Source organism: Schistocerca gregaria, chromosome 3 (assembly GCF_023897955.1).
Source record: "Schistocerca gregaria isolate iqSchGreg1 chromosome 3, iqSchGreg1.2, whole genome shotgun sequence".
NCBI lineage: Eukaryota > Metazoa > Arthropoda > Insecta > Orthoptera > Acrididae > Schistocerca > Schistocerca gregaria.
Window position 1 is genome coordinate 756,404,789 of NC_064922.1, and position 21,497 is coordinate 756,426,285.

The window sequence follows — 21,497 nt, forward strand, 5'->3', positions numbered from 1 at the left end:
TGGATAATATTCTGCATTGTCTGCCTTACCCACAACACCAAAGCTAAGCAGACAGCCAAAGCTCTAGAAATTGCGATGTTCCTTGTAAAAGATATCATTTTGAAGCGCAGAGCACCCCTAGTCACGATCTCTGATCATGAAAAGTTTTCCAGTCAGTGTTAGTACCAAAGTAATTTCATGTTGCAGTATCACACACAGGATGACAACTGACTACCACCAAAAAAAGAATGGCAATGCACAACACTTTAATAAGACATTGGCAGATACAGTCTAAAAAATAGATTGGGATACATATTGCCCATCATGACATCTGCATTACAACCAAGCAATGCAAGTCACTAGAGGCTTCACACTGTTCTTTCTACTCCACAGTCGCAAAGCCAAAATTACAACAGACACATTGTTACAGTTTTAACTGGCTGAAACTCAGGAAGACTATGTGAGACACCTCATCACCAGGGCTGAAGAAGCTAAACAGCTGGCTCACGTATGGATCCTGGAAGCCCAGGAGAAGGATCGAGACCTGAATAACGCAAAAGTGGAACTGTCATAAAAGTTAGTGAAATGCTAATTTGCTTCGTATTGTAACCTTCATCTCTTCTCAAAAATCACATACAAAGTAGAGGACTATGATCGTTCACCAAGAAGTTGAAAGTACAGAGATCTCATCAATGTCATCCATATGAAGCCATGCTACACTTCTGAGACAAAGACTGACACTGTGGCTTCTCTTTCACGGAAACTGAAGGCCCACCAATGACTGTGAAGCTTCTTATCATTTTCTTTTGTTTATTTATTTGGCCTCCTGGCAAGTAATCTACTTAGGCATTAAGAGGTAAAAGAAAAATTGTCATTTCCTTAACTTATACGTGTACGTATTTCATTAAAAATAACTTAACATTGTTTATAACGGGGAGGCTACCTTTCATGCTCATTGAAGGAAAGAGAATGTGACAACACATAATGACACGATCTTTCAAGTGCTGCTAAACAGAAGACCACTGACAAGATCTAGATCTAGGATGTTGTAGTCAGCTCCAGTGAGAAGTTCTGAAATGGCTGGTCTCTGTTTCACCACAAGAGGGAGCGATGACACAAGCTGCGCTGCATGGAAGTGCAGTAGCAATTATCACCGCTGGTTGGCATGCTGCAGATTATCAGTTCAAATCCGATCACCAGCAAATATTTCTTATTTAGTATATAATTTCTGGAAGGTTCTCAAAGTTTATAATGTTTGTAATGTTTTCAAATTCTGGAATATATGATGGTTACATGAATAGCAACGATCTTCATTGGACCCAATTCTGTATACTCCATATGTTGGTGTCTGTAATAAATGTACTTAAAGCGCTAAGTGTTGTACTTCACTGATGATCCTGCATTCAGCTTTGGACTCAACTGTGCTTATGTCAACACTTGTTTTTTTTTATTTAATGCTTATAATAAACGTGATGCAGTCAAGAAAGATCTGGGAACTCCAGTGTGGATGGAGACAGACAATATTCAACTAAACATGCCAGTCAGTGCCGATCAAGTACTTCTCACACCTTTGGCTATCACCCCAGACACCATCTTGGATGACATGGACATACTATACCTACCGCAACAGTATACATAAGTCGGACCACTGCAGCAAGTATAATTGCACACCGACATTCAAAGACATCCCCGCAGCTATCCGAGGTTCACGCGGTCCACCATGCGCGCAGCAGTACACCAGTGACACCTGACAGGGACCATGTATTTATTTGCAGAGGCCTCAAGGCTTTCAATTGTTAATGTTTTTGAGATGTGTAACTACCTCCACTGTATTCTTGTTAGTGCCACATTGTAACACAGTTAACTGTATCTTCGTGTTACTGGTTAGAACAGCACCTTGAGCGATTCCTCTACTGAATTAATATCATACGTCCATCTATTTGTGCTACTCTTCACTTATTTAGCTATCCTTATCAGACTTGGCCTTCAGTGTTTTACTTACACCAGACCAGTGCTTACTTATTTCTTTGTTTGAAAAATAACATCATAATGCTGGCGACCAAAAAATTACTATTGTCAAAAGAGTTTTCAAGTTTGTTTATAGAAAGATGATCATGTTAGCTTCCAAAACGGGGGAGAATATCGAAACTACTCACTATATTAACAAGTACAAAGAAGAAGAATGGGTAGCTTTGAGAAATGAAATAGTGAAGGCAGCAGAGGATCAAGTAGGTAAAAAGACAAGGGCTAATAGAAATCTTTGGGTAACACAAGAGATATTGAATTTAATCAATGAAAGGACAAAATATAAAAATCAATAATGAATCAGCTGAAAGGGAATACAAACATCTAAAAAATTAGATCAACAGGAAGCGGAAAAAGGTTACACAGGAATTACTAGAGCACAAATGTAAGTCTGAAGAAGCATATATCACTAGATGTAAGATAGATACTGGCTACAGGAAAAATAAAAACACCTTTGGAGAAAAGAGAACCACCTGTGTGGATATCAAGAGCTCAGATGCAAAACCAGTCCTAAGCAAAGAAAGGAAAGCAAAAAGATCGAAGGAGTATAAAGAGGGTAGGCAAAGGAGATGTACTTGAGGGCAATATTATGGAAAGGAAGAGGATGTAGAGAAAGAAAAGGGAGATATGATACTGTGTGACAAATTTAACAAAGTACCGAAAGACTTAAATTAAAACAAGGCCCCAGGAGTAGACAAAATTCCATTAGCGCTACACATTGCCTTGGGTAAAACTCTTCCAACAGGTGAGCAAGACCTATGAGACAGGCAAAACACCCTCAGACTTTAAGAAGAGCTTTCCCAATTCCAAACAAAGCCAATTACCAAACTATCAGTTTAATAAGTCACTAACACGGATCCTTTACAGAAGAATGGAAAAACTGGAAGAAGCCACCCTCGGAGAAGATCAGTTCCAATTCCGAAGAAATATAGGGACATGCAAAGCAATACTGACCCTATGACTTCTTACAGAAGATAGCTTAAGAAAAGGCAAACCTACATTTACAGCATCTGTAGACTTAGAGAAAGCTTTTGACAATGTTGACTGGAATACTCTTTCAAAGTCTAAAGATGGCACAGGTAAAATACAAGAAGTGAAAGCTATTTACAACTTGTACAGAAACCAGATGGCAGTTATAAGAGTCGAGGGGCACAAAAGAGAAGCAGTGGTTGAGAAAGGAATGAGACACAGTTGTAGCCTATCCTGTATATTGAGCAAGCAGCAAAGGAAACAAAAGAAAAATTTGGAGTTTAGATTAGATTAGTTTTCGTTCCATAGATCCGTGTTGAGGAGATCCTCGTGGATGTGGAACAATTCATCTTTTTTTATTTTTATTTTTTTTAAGTTGAAATAACAATACTAATAATATAAATATACACAACACATCATTTGTTTCTATTAAAAAATTCGTCAATGGATTAGAAGGAGTTGGCCACTAGTAAGTCTTTCAGGCTCCTTTTAAACTGATCTGTATTTGTAACTAAATTTTTTATATTTGCTGGCAAATTATTGAAGATGAGTGTTCCTGAGTAGTGGACCCCTTTTTGAACTAAAGTAAGTGCTTTTAAGTCCTTGTGCAGATCATTTTTGTTCCTGGTATTGTATGTATGAACTGAGCTGTTTGTCGGAAAAAGACGTATATTACTTAGGACAAATTTCATTAAGGAGTAAATATACTGAGAGGCAGTAGTTAGTATACCCAGTTCTTTGAAGAAGTTTCTACAAGACGTCCATGAGTTTACTCCACAAATAATACGTATTACACGCTTTTGGACTCTGAAAACTTTTGTTTGACTTAAAGAGTTACCCCAAAATATTATACCATATGACATTGTGAAATGAAAGTAGGTAAAGTATGCAAGCTTTTTCACTTTTATATCGCCTATGTCTGCTAACACTCGAATTGCAAATACAGATTTGTTAAGGCGTTTCTGCAGTTCTGTGGTGCGCTCCTCCCAACTGAATTTATTATCAAGTTGTAATCCCAGGAATTTAATACTGTCAACCTCTTCTATCTGCCCTTCTTCGTACTTTATGCATATGCCGGGTGGAAAGCTCTTACAGGTTCTGAATTGCGTATAGTGAGTCTTTTCGAAGTTTAATGTCAGTGAGTTGGCTTTAAACCATTTATTAATATCCATGAAATTATCATTAGCAGGTCTTTCTAGAACTACACTCGACATACTATTTATTTCAATACTTGTGTCATCTGCAAACAAAACGAACTCTGCTTCTGGCAGTGTAACTGATGAGAGATCATTAATGTACACAAGAAAAAGCAATGGCCTTAAGATGGATCCTTGTGGGACACCACATGTAATTTCTTCCCATTCTGATGATGACTGATGACTTAATTCACTAGTTCCTTGCACTGACACCCTTTGTTTCCTGTTAGCGAGGTATGACTTGAACCATTTCATCGTAACCACTAGAATGCTTTGTTTTTAAAGATTTTATTATGGAAGTTATTTCTTTTGGTGATGTGAGGGACATATTCATGTTCCTAAAGCTATTTGTAAAGGCTAGTTTCAGATATTCAAGGGCATTATTTACTGATCCTGACAATCCCATTCTATCAGTAATGGATATAAAGTACTTGTTAAATCGATTTGTCACTATGCCCATCGGTTACTAATGTGTCATCTACCCTTAGTGCTATTTGCTCCTGTTCCTTTCTGGTTCTACCAGTCTCCTCTTTCACTATATTCCATATTGTTTTTATTTTGTTCCTCGACATTGCTATCTTCTTCTCGTAGGGTATTTGTTTAGATGCCTGAATTACTTTTTTTTAATATTTTACAGTAATCATCAGCATTTGAGCTATTCTTGGTCGACAGATACATTTTCCTTTTTGTCTTACAGGAAATCTTTATTCCTTGTGAGATCCATGGTTTTATTATAGACTTCTGTTTAATTTGAATAACTTTTAGAGGAAAACAGTTTTCAAACATGGTACTGACATTGTTCATGAATGTGTTATGTTTTTCATTCATGTCATGAGCATTATAAACATCTTTCCAGTTCATACCTTTGAGCAGTTTTCTAAACCACTCAATTTTTGGTTGATTGAATACTCTCCTGTACTCAGATTTAGCAGTCTAGATAATCTGCTTAGAATTTACATCTAAAAGAAGGAGCTGCATGTCATGATCTGATAGTCCATTTATTACAGGTTTTATGATATGATTTTGTTTCTTTGATTTGTCTATAAAAATGTTATCAATGGCTGTCCTTGAGGATTTAGTGATCCTAGCTGGAAAGTTTACAGTGTGAGTTAGATTGAAAGACAGCATTACTAACTGCCATAAATGTTTATGGAAGATTGAATTAGAAAATCTGTATTAAAGTCACCAGCAATCAAAATTTCTTTGTTTCTTACTGTTAAATAACACAAAAGAGCTTCTAGATGATTTATAAATAGATTATAATTGCCTGCAGGTGCTTGGTAAATAGTTACTATTATATAGTATCTGTTATGGAACTCTACTTCTGTTGCACATGCTTCTAGATGCTGCTCTAAACAGAATTTATTAATGTCAATGTTCTTGAATTTATGGCAGTTTTTAATAAATGTAGCAACTCCTCCTCCCTCCATATCTACTCCGCAGAAGTAGGAAGCTAGCTTAAATTAAAGACCAGGGAGAAGAAATGAAAAATTTGAAGTTTGCCAATGACATTGTAATTCTGTCAGAGGCAGCAAAGGACTTGGAAGAGCAGTTGAACAGAATGGTCAGTATCTTGGAAGGAGGATGTAAGATAAACATCAACAAAAGCAAAACAAGGATAATGGAATGCAGTCAAATTAAATCAGGTGGTGCTGAGAGAATTAGATTAGGAAATGATACACTTAAAGTAGCATATGAGTTTCGCTATTTGGGAAGCAAAATAACTGATGATGCTCGAAGTAGGGAGGATATAAAATGTAGACTGACAATGGCAAGAAAAGCATTTCTAAAGAAGAGAAATATTTTGACATCAAGCATAGATTTAAGTGTCAGGAAGTCCTTTCTGAAAGTATATGTATGGAGTGTAGCCTTGCAAGGAAGTGAAACATCGGCAATAAACAGTTTAGGCAAGAAGAGACTAGAAGCTTTTGAAAAGTAGTGCCATAAAAGAATGCTAAAGATTAGATGAGTAGATCACGTAACTAATGAGGAGATACTGAACATAATCGGGGAGAAGAAAAATTTTTGGTAGAGCCTAATTAAAAGAAGGGATCAGTTGGAAGGACACATTCTGAGGCATCAAGGAATCACCAATTAGTAATGGAGGGCAATGTGTGTGTATATGAGTGTGTGTGAAGGGGGGTTAAAATCATAGAGGGAGATCAAGAGATGAATACTCTATACACTAAGCAGATTCAGAAGGATGTAGGTTGCAGTACTGGGAAATGAAAGGGCTTGCACAGGGTAGAGCAGCATGGAAAGCTGCATCACATGTTCCACATCCACGACGATCTCCTCAACACGGATCTATGGAACGAAAAACTAATCTAATCTAATTTCATCAAGCCAGTCTTTGGACTGAAGACTGTAACAACAACAACAACAACAACAAAGGAGGAAGATCTGAAAAGTCCCAGATGCAAAATGTCCAATGTCTACTTTAGTGCTTGCATATACATAGTGCCTACTTGTTCCTATTGCCAATATACATATTCTCGAATAATTGGAGTGAAAGCAAACAGGATGGGAAAGAGACAGGAATGAAATAATGACTTCCAGCCACACAGGGTATTGCAGCTATGCAATGGCGAGAGTTGAACATTTGTGCAGCACTCGGACTCGAACCCTGATGCTCTGCTTCTCTAGAACAGTTGTCTTAACCACTTTGGTCATCTGACATGCTTTCCCTCAGACCCAAATTCACGACTTCCCGCTCACCACATAGCAACAACCGCCACCCATTAACCTCCTACTCACAGATTTCTGATTCACATACAAGTTCTTCAAATATTCGTTATACATCCACATTGAAACTTTTTGACTTTCACTACATCCATAGAATCACAGATATGAGTGGTCTGTTCTGTTAGACACGTCCAATATTCTTGTGGAACCAGGCTTTCTTTTATTATTATTAACATTTCAATTCTTAAAAGGTAAATGGGTATTGTGGAATTCCATATCAACAGAATAATTTTTGAAAAATCATAATTTCCAGAAATGTTAGTAATATTTGTAGAATGTTTTCTTTTTTATGTTGTTAGGCTGTAGGCAACCATTTAAACATTTTCATTTCATTAACCACATTACACAAATAGTAGCATCAGTATGCTTCATGCATACTATCAGACTCCTTTTTGCAGAGACATTAAGATCATGATCACATCAATTACATTTTGGCTGCACAACATCATAATTATGTGAGATCTTTCTGAGCAGTGAAACTAGTCAAAAAAATGCCTCCAAGTGAGAAGAAAAACAAGCATTTGTACAAATGCAGCCTGCTCATGTTATCTTACACACCTGGATCTATGGACATAAGTTAAATCAAAATAAATAAATAACATGTAAATTAAAAATTGTCTTCCTCAGATGTAGCACTCTTTATCTATACCTGACTCCTTTGAAGCAGAGTTGTCTCCCCTTCAAGACAGGCAGCCACTTCTCCAGTAATACTTCATCACCCTGAAATAGAATGGGTCCGTGTAAAAGACATGACAAAAATATGTAAATTTACAAAACTCATGCAATATTGTACATTTGCCATTTCGGAATGAAACTCTAATATCTTCCCAAAGACATTAGAGACTAAATAACAGCATAGGAGTTGGTTCACAGAAAGTGACTAATGCATCACAGAATGAGAAATTCTTAAAGTAAATGTCAGATGGACTTTGTATCTTATCCCAGCTTGCTGTTTCAATGGGTAAACAAGACTCAATGAACCAGCAAGCATTCACAAAGTTTACATGGAAACCATGAGTGAGCACATTCATATGATGTGATTACTCATTTGGCAGGGAATTAAAAAACCTTGCTTCCCACTGACTGGGTATATGAGCACAGCCTACATTGTTGTCAGATCTCCTGTGATATGTATCAAAGTCAATTGTTTGATTTAAAAATTGATGTGAATTTCTTCCCATTGCTGAGGAAATGAGAACAGCTACATTAACCTTCCGCTAGCTTCTCCCCTTTCTACATCAACTGCCAGAGTCTTGTCATTTGTGTTCTGTTTAATGAAGGTTAACATCATAAAGTGTCATCAGAGATCAGCCACTGACACTCCCCCCCCCCCCCCCCCCCCCCAAAGATAAAATAAAAAGGATGAGAATTAATCCGTCTCTGCTCTACCCCCTCCCATTGTGCCTGTGTGTGAAAGAGAAAGAGAGAGAGAGAGAGAGAAATTTCATGATACTTTTTTTTTTTTTAAAAACCCTTTTTTCAGATATGTTATAGCAGCAGCAGCAGCTACATCTACATGATTTAACTTCTGGCTTTGAGTCTACATTACCATAGCAGCATCCCACAATAGGCCTATCTGAAATACGATATCAGAAGACGCAGCTGTTCAAGTTTCTACAATCCACTGAGCCACAGATTAAATGGTGCCAGCATACTACTCTTTGCCTTTACACATAATTTCACTGTCAGTAGACCCAAATGTGCAAACACAAGCTGACTGTCACTACCATGTAATAAAGGAGACTGGGAATGTTATACACAGTGCTAAATCTAAGTTGTACAATGCCATACACTTATGCTCATATGATGACGGAGTATTACCCATCTCACCCTCCCCCAGATATTGACTTCTCTGGTATGAAGCTATCCATCATAGGAATGAACAGGGCTGCAGCACTCAAGGTAACATCTAGAGACTCTTCCATTTACTGACATCATTCAAGGTTTATTATCTTAGTGGCGTAGGCGGTGCATTATGGACTGTGTTTGACAAACTGAACTAGTGGCAACCATATGACAAAGCTGTATTCAGTGAGACAGTGTGTTATCTATATGTACTTAACATAATTTTAGATGACTTAACAGTGTATAAATTCATGGGTCCAAGCAGTGCAAAACTGACTGCTATCACCCCCATACTCATTAAATCCACAAACTGAATTTACAGACAGCATTTTAGTTTTTTATTGGACCCATCTGTCTGAAAACTGTAGATGCCGAAATCCGGATGTGTAAGGAACAATTTGGAAACTACTGCACAGCTGTTGATGTAGTGGGGAAAAAGTGATTATATAAGAAAGAAAGAAAAAAGAAAGAAGAAAAGGGGGGAAAAAAGATGATGATTTGCTGCACACAATGTAGTATAGTGAATAATATTATCTTTCAAAACTATTTATGTTTTTACAACCCCATCCTGTCAATGTGATTTAAGCATTTATAAAGAGGTGCAGTCGCTGTAGTTCCACAAATAAGGTGTTTGTTCTTTCAACAGAAGTTCATACAGAAAGAGAGTCATTACCATCCTTCGAACAACTTTCTAAGCTATAACGACTGGACTTATTTGCGTCTTTGTACCAAAAACAAAGATGATATGTAAATACACACATTTTTGTATTTTAAAGTTGTATGCACTGTTGCTAATGTTATATATTCACAGCAGTTGATAAACAGTTCACCTACTTGCATAATAACTCACAAAGGATGAAAATGTCTCAATCGATAGTATCACTCTTGCCTCAAGATAGCCACCAAATAAGTATTAGCGGCAACGATTAGTAAGAATGTCGTCAGGTGAGGCAAAGTCATTGCAGCCACCTGACATGAAAATTATGCTGCTTAATTCTATGTTGTTGTTGTTGTGGTCTTCAGTCCTGAGACTGGTTTGATGCAGCTCTCCATACTACTCTATCCTGTGCAAGACTCTTCATCTCCCAGTACCCACTGCAACCTACATCCTTCTGAATCTGCTTAGTGTAGTCATCTCTTGGTCTCCCTCTATGATTTTTACCCTCCACGCTGCCCTCCAAAACTAAATTGGTGATCTCTTGATGCCTCAGAACATGTCCTACCAATCGATCCCTTCTTCTGGTCAAGTTGTGCCACAAACTTCTCTTCTCCCCAATCCTATTCAATGCTTCCTCATTAGTTATGTGATCTACCCATCTAATCTTCAGCATTCTTCTCTAGCACCACAGTTTGAAAGCTTCTATTCTCTTCTTGTCCAAACTATTTATCGTCCATGTTTCACTTCCATACATGGCTACACTCCATACAAATACTTTCAGAAATGTCTTCCTGGCACTTAAATCTATACTCGATGTTAACAAATTTCTCTTCTTCAGAAACGCCTTCCTCGCCATTGCCAGTCTACATTTTATATCCTCTCTACTTCGACCATCATCAGTTACTTTGCTCCCCTAATAGCAAAACTCCTTTACTACTTTAAGTGTCTCATTTCCTAATCTAATACCCTCAACATCACCCAACTTAATTCGACTACATTCCATTATCCTCGTTTTGCTTTTGTTGATGTTCATCTTATATCCTCCTTTCAAGACACTATCCATTCCGTTCAACTGCTCTTCCACGTCCTTTGCTGTCACTAAGAATTACAATGTCATCGGCGCCCCTCGAAGTTTTTATTTCTTCTCCGTGGATTTTAATACCTACTCCGAACTTTTCTTTTGTTTCCTTCACTGCTTGCTCAATATACAGATTGAATAACATCGGGGAGAGGCTACAACCCTGTCCCACTCCCTTCCCAAGCACTGCTTCCCTTTCATGTCCCTCGACTCTTATAACTGCCATCTGGTTTCTGTACCAATTGTTAATAGCCTTTCGCTGCCTGTATTTTACCCCTGCCACCTTCAGAATTTGAAAGAGAGTATTCCAGCTTTTTCTAAGTCTACAAATGCTAGAAACGTAGGTTTGCCCTTCCTTAATCTAGCTTCCAAGATAAGTCGTAGGGTCAGTATTGCCTCACGTGTTCCAACAATTCTACATATAGTTAAGTAATGGCAGCAAAATGCGTCAGTGTGGGAATGAAGTCGAATAACAAGTTCTACCCAGTGGTGGCTTGAAAAAACCTGAGTGTTATTGTGATATGAAAATCATATTATTATACCAACTGAACCACCACCATTATAATGTTCATTTTCATGTTCCTGGACACATTATGAGTTTGCACCTCTCACCATGTGAGGGTATGTCTGTAATCACTATTCAACCGAATCTATTCAAATCTGAGAAGAGCACCTGATACCACTCTTCATTGGTCCAGTCCCTATGTGACCATTGAAGGGGACAGACATGCTGCAAATGCACTTCTGAGTCTCTGAGCTGTGACTTAACAATGCATGTGTAAATACATGTGGCACCCTATAGTCCATATGAATTACTATTATACACTCCTGGAAATTGAAATAAGAACACCGTGAATTCATTGTCCCAGGAAGGGGAAACTTTATTGACACATTCCTGGGGTCAGATACATCACATGCTCACACTGACAGAACCACAGGCACACAGACACAGGCAACAGAGCATGCACAATGTCGGCACTAGTACAGTGTATATCCACCTTTCGCAGCAATGCAGGCTGCTATTCTCCCATGGAGACGATCATAGAGATGCTGGATGTAGTCCTGTGGAACGGCTTGCCATGCCATTTCCACCTGGTGCCTCAGTTGGACCAGCGTTTGTGCTGGACGTGCAGACTGCGTGAGACGACGCTTCATCCAGTCCCAAACATGCTCAATGGAGGACAGATCCGGAGATCTTGCTGGCCAGGGTAGTTGACTTACACCTTCTAGAGCACGTTGGGTGGCACGGGATACATGCGGACGTGCATTGTCCTGTTGGAACAGCAAGTTCCCTTGCCGGTCTAGGAATGGTAGAACGATGGATTCAATGACGGTTGGGATGTACCGTGCACTATTCAGTGTCCCCTCGACGATCACCATAGGTGTACGGCCAGTGTAGGAGATCGCTCCCCACACCATGATGCCGGGTGTTGGCCCTGTGTGCCTCGGTCTTTTGCAGTCCTGATTGTGGCGCTCACCTGCACGGTGCCAAACACGCATACGACCATCATTGGCACCAAGGCAGAAGCGACTCTCATCGCTGAAGACGACACGTCTCCATTCCTCCCTCCATTCACGCCTGTCGCGACACCACTGGAGGCGGGCTGCACGATGTTGGGGCGTGAGCGGAAGACTGCCTAACGGTGTGCGGGACCGTAGCCCAGCTTCATGAAGACGGTTGCGAATGGTCCTCGCCGATACCCCAGGAGCAACAGTGTCCCTAATTTGCTGGGAAGTGGCGGTGCAGTCCCCTATGGCACTGCGTAGGATCCTACGGTCTTGGCGTGCATCCGTGCGTCACTGCGGTCCGGTCCCAGATCGACGGGCACGTGCACCTTCCGCCGACCACTGGCGACAACATCGATGTACTGTGAAATCTCACGCCCCACGTGTTGAGCAATTCGGCGGTACGTCCACCCGGCCTCCCGCATACCCACTATACGCCCTCGCTCAAAGTCCGTCAACTGCACATACGGTTCACGTCCACGCTGTCGCGGCATGCTACCAGTGTTAAAGACTGCAATGGAGCTCCGTATGCCATGGCAAACTGGATGACACTGACGGCGGCGGTGCACAAATGCTGCGCAGCTAGCGCCATTCGACGGCCAACACCGCGGTTCCTGGTGTGTCCGCTGTGCCGTGCGTGTGATCATTGCTTGTACAGCACCTCTCGCAGTGTCCGGAGCAAGTATGGTGGGTCTGACACACCGGTGTCAATGTGTTCTTTTTTTCCATTTCCAGGAGTGTATTTTAATAAATGCATGTGAAAATTAATCAAGTTCTGTTTTAAAGTTGGTCACCGTCAATCTGCTACTCTAAGCGTGCAAGTGGCATTTCTATCGTCTGACCTAATGGCAGAAGATAAACACGCCACGATAAGACCACGAGACATATTGCTGACACTCGCCTACTTTGCTAGGGCGACAAGTAAAATAATCTGATGGTGTGTGTACCGAAGGTCTTACAGTACGCACACTATAAAAACCAAATGGGATTCCATACAGACCTCGTGATTGATTTACTTTCAAACCTTCCAACTGTTTCTCTACACCAGGGATGCTAATTACTGTGTCATCTTATGGGAGTCAGTCTGATGCTCAAATGACTGTATGTTTGCATGACTCCCCTGTGTGAACAATTTCTTGAAAGTGAAATTTAAAACTTCAGCTTTTGTTTTGCTATCTTCAACTGCCATACCGCACTGAATGAAAGCCTTACATAGGACCACAATTTTCTCAGGTCCTCTGCCAGATCTTTTGCTAAGATGTGACTATGGTAGTTGTGTATTTCATGCATAGATCTTTTCACAAACGCATGAATCTGTACTAAGCTTCGCTTGACAACATTTGGGCATTATCTTTTGAAACAAAAGTGCAACAGCCTCTGTTTCCTCAGCATCTTCCAATTTCGTTACTAAACTATGGTGGTTCCTTTCCATCCTTTACCCACTTACTAGGCTGTTAACTCTCGCAGACTACGATTTACAATCTGCTTAAACTCTGCTCACAATTCCTGTACATCTACCTTACTGGAACTATGTGATGTCAATTCACTCTCTAAGTGGAATGCTAACAACTACTTCTTTGCTCGATCTAGCAAAAATTCTCTCCTAGCCTGATTTATTAACCTTTGTAATCATTGTTGCTATTATGATATCAAGTTCACTAATTCTTGTTTCTATACTGACATTGTCGATAAGATTCGTCCTATCTGTAGCTACAAGATCTAAGATATTTCCAGTACGTGTGGGCTGCCGAGTTAGCTGCTCAAAATAGATTTCAGAAAACATGTTAAAAAGTATTTTGCGTGACCGCCTGTCTGTACCCCCACAATGAATCCACAGTGATCCCAATCTATACTCGGTAGGTTAAAGCCAACTCCAACTAGTCTTGCATGAAGTCAGTATTTACGCACTAGTGACTGAAGATTTTCTTTGAATTACTCTAGAACTGTCACAGCAGAATCAGGTGGCTGGTAAAAACATCCAACAATTCACTTGGTTTCACCTACACCTGTTAAATGCAACCAGATAACTTCACAGTCACACTCAACTTTGACCTCAATAGAGACAACATTTTTGTCAACTGCAACGAACACTCCCCTACCTATGGCCCCTAATCTGTCTTTGGGATATATGTTCCATATCTTGCTAAATATCTCAGAGCTTTCCACCTTGGGTTTCAGACAGCTCTCAATCCATAAAGAATTTGAGTGTGAGAATTTTCCCAGAGGACAGTAAATTCGGGAACTGTATTGAACACTTCTACAATATGCTGATATTGTGACAGTTGAAGTGTCTTTACTCAGAAGGCTGTCTGACTTACCTTGCTGTGTATTGACTGCAAGTGGCCATAGAGCACCTAAAAGTACCGTCTAGCCTAAAAACCCTTCGTGTGCACTCCACAAGTACTCTGCTATCTGAGTAGCTTCTTCCTTTGTATAGTGAACCCCTGACCTATCAAAGGAAGCCCTACAAATCCCCACACGATAACGCAGGTCTAGAAACCTGCGGCCAAGACTGTTACAAAGTTGATGAAGAATTGGTTGAGACCTTCCACTTGGTTCCAAACCAAAGGACCCTGATTAACTCTAAGAACAATGCTGCAAATTGCGACGTCTGCTTGTACCCCACAAGCGATGCCAGCTGTCTTCACTACCTCTGCCAGCCACCAGTATGAGCTGAGGATGGCTTCAGAGCCCACACATCATGCATCATTTGTGCCGATGTGAGGCACAACTTGCAGATGACTGCACCCTGCACGCTCGACAGCCACAGGGAAGGCCGTCCAACATCTCAGATGAGGTCTCCTGGCAAACGTATCAAGTGCTCATTGGCTTTCTTTCCAGCCCTGATTGCTGTCTACCTAAAGGGCTCCATAACACACCCAGCATTGGCACTCCCGATAACTAGTAAACCCTTCCCCCCACGTGCCTGCTTGGACCCTGCTGAAGGAGTGGAGAAGCGGCCATACGTTCACTCACAGGTTGAATGGGTGAGGCCACGCAATGGGTCTCCACATTGGTAGTGGGGGTATTTGTATAGAACTGGATGCCACTGTTCAGCATCCACTCTTGACCCTTTTGAACACCTCCCTAGAGCTGACACTTCGTTATACCATTAATGTGGAGCTGCAGTGTAAAGAGAAGTCATCAACACACAGCAATGGACAAACTGCACAGCTCACCACATACATGATGCCACTGACAGCAATTAAAAAATATTAAATAATGGACTGGTGCATGGATACAATTTAATTGGATATATAAAGAGTATAAGATAGTTAAAAACTGCATTGATACTGGAATAAATATTGCCTGAATTTGTAAATTTAGCAGTTCATCATTCTTTCGAACAGTTTGCACAGGCCATTCCAGAGAGATATTCTGGTGTAGTTGTTCAAAAAATGCTTTGCTGACCTCAAGACTGAAATAATGCAACTCTTTGGCCATTTGGAGGAAAATGCCCCTTCTCTCCATAACAAATTAAAATACTTCGAGAATGTGCAGTTAATTCCTATGGCTGAGATGCTTCCATTTCTGTAGACGTGTTACAAAATAATGTAGTGTACACTGCGGCTTCCACTGACTGTGTAATACCACAACCCCTTATGTGCTCCTGTATCCTATTCCAGTCTCATCTCCACCCTCCCAAAGAGGGAACATATGCAATATTAGTAATTTACATCAATTTAAACTGTTGCTTTGACTTTGTCTACATTGTGTCTCATCAATATACAGAATCAAGGAAACATGTTTATGGTTATCTGGATTCAAATACACCAAAGATTCTTCGTGCAGAAACTTAGTAATTTACACTAATTTAAACTATTATTTTGACATTGTTTATGTTGGGCCTCCACTATATAGGGTGAAGAAAAAAATGTCAGATTAAAAACCAATGTACCATCATAATTTACACACAATACAAACTACAGGCACATGATAGGAATAAAATTGGTATTATAATTATGGAGTAATTAACGATTAAAGTTCTGATATTTCAAATCACCGAGAAACAGCTGTTTTTTATGTATTTTATGCAAGAAATTTTTTATTCCCCTAACAGAAATAAGACACGATGATTTTTCAGACAGAATCAAACATGTTCATGTTCTAATTTGTGTTAGTTAATAAAACTGTAATTACAACTATAGGCAAATGTAAAATTTTACTTGTACAAAATTTAATTAATTCAATCTAGGACTTTCATTCAATAAAACTAATTGCTCTGTTCACCTGAAAATAATAGGATGATTTTACTTTTAAGATAGTAAAATAATATATGCAAATTAAAAAAACATATTGTTGCAAAGTTAAAACATGTAATTTATAGTCTTAATAGGAACAGATTCTTTCCTGCCTTTGTACGAAATTATTCACTGTTATTCCATGTAATCTTCACTGTAATTTGGGAAGATGTATGTAAAAACTTTAACTGTTAATTATGCAAAATTCAATATGTAAAATTAACAGTAACTGTTTATGAATATAATAGAGGGAAACATTCCAAGTGGGAAAAATATATCTAAAAACAAAGATGATGTGACTTACCAAACAAAAGCGATGGCAGGTCGATAGACACACAAACATACACACAAAATTCAAGCTTTCGCAACCAACGGTTGCTTCGTCAGGAAAGAGGGAAGGAGAGGGAAAGACGAAAGGATGTGGGCTCCAAGGGAGAGGGCAAGCAGCCACTCCAATCCCGGTAGCGGAAAGACCCACCCCAAGGGGGAAAAAGGACAGGTATACAATCGCGCACACGCGCCCACACACACACACACACACACACACACACACACACACACATCCATCTGCACATACACAGACACAAGCAGAAATTTGTAAAGGCTTGTGTCTGTGCATGTGCAGATGGATATGCATGCGAGTGCACACCTGTCCCTCTTCCCCCCCAAGGCAAGTCCCCCCGCTCCCGAGACTGGAACGACCCTCCACCTTCTTTCCCAAAACCCACATAGCCCACATCCCCCGTCCCTCCAACTTCCCCGAAGAAGCAACCGTTGGCTGCGAAAGCCTGAATCCCGCGTGCGTGCCTGTGTCCACTTGTGTATCCATCGACCTGTCAGCGCTCCTGCCTGGTAAGTCACATCAACTTTGTTTTCACAATATATATATATATATATATATATATATATATATAGAAAGAAACTTCCACATGGGAAAAAGATATTAAAAACAAAGATTCCAAGACTTACCAAGCGGGAAAGCGCCGGTAGATAGGCACAATAAATAAAACACACACACACACACACACACACACACACACACACACACACACACACAGAGAGAAAGAGAGAGAGAGAGAGAGAATTTCTAGCTTTCGCAAGCGACGGTTGCTTCTTCAGGAAAGAGGGAAGGAGAGGGAAAGACGAAAGGATGTAGGTTTTAAGGGAGAGGGTAAGGAGTCATACCAATCCTGGGAGCGGAAAGACTTCCCTTAGGGGGAAAAAGGGACAGGTGTACACTCGCGCACACAGACACATATCCATCCGCACATACACAGACACAAGCAGCCCTCTCCTTCCCTCTTTCCTGAAGAAGCAACTGTCGGTTGCGAAAGCTAGAAATGTGTTTGTGTGTTTTATTTATTGTGCCTATCTACCGGCGCTTTCCCGCTTGGTATATATCCAAACAAAGATGATGTGACTTACCAAACAAAAGCGCCGGCAGGCGACAGACACACAAACAAACGCACACACAAAATCCCAGCCTTCACAACCAATGGCTGCCTCCCCAGGAAAGAGGGAAGGAGAGGGAAAGACAAAAGGATGTGGGTTTTAAGGAAGAGGGTAAGGAGTCATTCCAATCCCGGGAGCGCAAAGACTTACCTTAGGGGGAATAAAGGACAGGTGTACACTCGCATGCACGCGCGCGCACACACACACACACACACACACACACACACACACACATCCATCCGCACATACACAGACACAAGTAGACATTTGTAAAGTCAAAGAGTTTGGGCAGAGATGTCAGGGGAGGCGGAAGTACAGAGGCAAAGATGTTATTGAAAGACAGGTGAGGTATGAGCGGCGGCAACTTGAAATTAGCGGAGGTTGAGGCCTGGCGGATATCGAGAAGAGAGGATATACTGAAGGGCAAGTTCCCATCTCCGGAGTTCTGATAGGTTGGTGTTGGTGGGAAGTATCCAGATAACCTGGACGGTGTAACACTGTGCCAAGATGTGCTGCCCGTGCACCAAGGCATGTTTAGCCACAGGGTGATCCTCATTACCAACAAACACTGTCTGCCTGTGCCCATTCATGCGAATGGACAGTTTGTTGCTGGTCATTCCCACATAGAAAGCTTCACAGTGTAGGCAGGTCAGTTGGTAAATCACGTGTGTGCTTTCACACGTGGCTCTGCCTTTGATCGTGTACACCTTCCGGGTTACAGGACTGGAGTAGGTGGTGGTGGTGGTGGTGGTGGTGGTGGTGGTGGTGGTGGGAGGGTGCATGGGACAGGTTTTACACCAGGGGCTGTTACAAGGGTAGGAGCCAGAGGGTAGGGAAGGTGGTTTGGGGATTTCATAGGGATGAACCAAGAGGTTAAGAAGGTTAAGTGAACGGCGGAAAGACACTCTTGGTGGAGTGGGGAGGATTTCATGAAGGATGGATCTTGAAATTAGCGGAGGTTGAGGCCTGGCGAAAGCTAGAAATTCTGTGTGTGTGTTTGTGTGTTTTATTTATTGTGCCTGTCTACCGGCGCTTTCCTGCTTGGTAAGTCTTGGAATCTTTGTTTTTTGTGAAAACAAAGTTGATGTGACTTACCAGGCGGGAGCGATGGCGGGTCGATGGATACACAAACAGACACAGGCATGCACGCCGGATTCAGGCTTTCGCAGTCAACGGTTGCTTCTTCGGGAAAGGGGGAGGCACGGGGGGATGTGGGTTTTGGGGGAGAGGGTGGGGGTCGTTCCAGGCCCGGGAGCGGGGAGACTTGCTTTGGGGGGGAAAGAGGGACAGGTGTGCACTCACGCACATGCACAGACACAAGCAGACATTTGTAAAGGCTTGTGTCTGTGTATGTGCGGATGGATATGTGTGTGTGTGTGTGTGTGTGTGTGTGTGTGTGTGTGTGTGTGTGTGTGTACCTGTCCTTTGTCCCCCTTGGGGTGGGTCTTTCCGCTACCGGGATTGGAGTGGCTCCTTGCCCTCTCCCTTGGAGCCCACATCCTTTCGTCTTTCCCTCTCCTTCCCTCTTTCCTGACGAAGCAACCATTGGTTGTGAAAGCTTGAATATTGTGTGTATGTTTGTGTGTCTATCGACCTGCCAGCACTTTTGTTTGGTAAGTCACATCACCTTTATTTTTAGATATACAGTAATTGTTTAACATCATATAAATAGAAGTGATTTTTATGCTGCCAGAGGTCAGCCCTACAACAGTCTTAAGCCTGTCTTCGACCGAATTTTTGTATTAACAGCATGTAGTCAGACTTCGTACGTTTCCCGCCGAACATCTAGCGTGCGAAATCAAAATTTTTTGTGAACAAGAAGTACTGAAACTTATTTATACCATTACATGATTCCCACGTGGTGATGCAGTAACATCAAGATGAACCTGTGGCAACATCAAGAAGCAGCACCCCGGATTACACAAGATACGTCTTATTTTTTTAGTGGAGGATATCCGTAATAAGACATGGCATATTGAACATTATTTTTCTTGTGTTAAGCAACGATACACAACCCAAGCTTCATCATAAAAGCATTTTTGCCAAATTATATTACAACTGAATCAAACACTTAGTAAGACAAGAGCCCCAGGGCTTTTCTAAAAAATTCTTCTACTGCTAATAGAGAATCAGTGGAAACGGTTGTGTATGCTAGGATAAAATTTAATAAACAGAGTTGATGGACGTGTATTTATACACTGATGTTTTAACTCTGTGAGAACCAATTGTACTTACGTGTCTCATATTTGAGAAAATCGCTTGTACTTCTGAGATATCCTGACAACTGGTGGTGGCCCTACATATTGGATGCCGATTCCCAATCTGGCTTATTCTAGTTTGCACAGGCGCCATATGTCACTGGTTTTGAGGACTCCATGAACTTCACATTAGTCCTTGTCATATGTTATAATTAAGCAAGTCTATGATTCAGATGGAACCATCGAATAATTTTGTGGAATACCTATTCACGAATAAATCTTCAAAAAGGTAGCAACTTGCTCAGTAAGACAAAATCTTAATATGCTCTAGTGTAAAAATGCTGATGTACACAGCTGAAACAATTCACACAGCATAGGATTTATTATTTTAAAATAAAATTACTTTGGACACTATGTTGACATCATCTTTACTATTTGGTGCCAAAAAGTGACCAATCAGCTTTTCTGAGAGACAGTCACTGATGCAGAGATAATCATGACTGTGTGAAATAAGCAAGTGACAGTTGGGATAAAAGTTGTGAGCTCTAGGGTAGAGTATCTGCAGGAGCTGTGCTGAAATGAATTTTAACTCCAGTATTTGGTGGGCAATGATGAAGTTATGCAATTAATTTTTCTACTGTTTGGTCTCTTATAGACTTATTTGTATTATCCCATGGAAGTTGTGGGGGTGGGGATTGCCTCACTAGGCCTGTTATATCTTGGGATTTAAGCTATGTGCAGAAAGGATTCCACTAGAGCAAGTAATACGAAAGAGACAGAGCAGATGTCTTCTCCCTCAGCTGGGCAGTCTATCTGTGGAGAGAATTGGTGTTTTGTCAAAGTTGTAGCTGGTAGAGGTACAATTACCACTTCCACAAAGCTGTTCTGGGTGAAGTCTTTCGTATTTATTTCTAATGTCTTGACATGGCAGGCATTTGAGAATTTTATATTCTTGCGTTTTTCTTTTTTTGAATGTAGGGCAGGTCTGCACGCAAGGTGAGTATTGTTTTGGGCCCTTCACATGCATTACTTTGTGCATTGCCCTACTACAGTTCCATCAGACAGAATCATGGTGCTGCAGAATGACATACATCAAATCTTATGCATTTGAAACACCTCACAGACTGAGGAACAAAGGATTTAACAAGCTGCCAATATATCATAGCCTTGAACTTCTTTTTGGTACAATATTTTTCTTGAAGGGATGAATAAAGGTACTGGTATCTACTCCATTAGCCATAGGTCTCTACTGGTTCCAACAAAAAAAGTTAACACATTGGCACTCTAAGTCAGTGCACAGTTTTTAGATGTGACAAGCCCTTAATGTTGCACAGCTTATATGCTATGGAAAAAACAGACAAAAGCTTTGGTTTAAGCAATATGAAGGTAAGATGTTTGACTGTGGATGCTAAATGAGGCACAATGCAGAGCTAGTTTCTTCTTGCTTTATTCTTCTTAATACTCACCCATTTAGTCAACCGGTTTGGACGTCTAAGTAAAATGAAAGACCTAATTGTCACTTACAATGAATGACTGCTTCTGTCAGTTTTATCAAATTGAGACTGTATGAGCATTTCAATCGCCTTTTTGCACTTTGAAATCCTT

The 21,497-nt window shown here is 40.7% G+C and overlaps 1 protein-coding gene across 6 annotated transcripts in view; it reads right to left on the reverse strand.

Moving 5' to 3' along the window:
* The window catches only part of LOC126353935 (uncharacterized), a 340,432-nt gene that overhangs the window by 145,063 nt on the left and 173,872 nt on the right, over window positions 1–21,497 (reverse strand). For all 6 annotated transcript variants that reach the window (XM_050003197.1, XM_050003198.1, XM_050003202.1 and 3 more), the window contains one exon: window positions 7,564–7,634. In XM_050003197.1, the coding sequence (XP_049859154.1) occupies window positions 7,564–7,634 (71 nt within the window). The remainder of the gene's footprint in view (window positions 1–7,563; window positions 7,635–21,497) is intronic.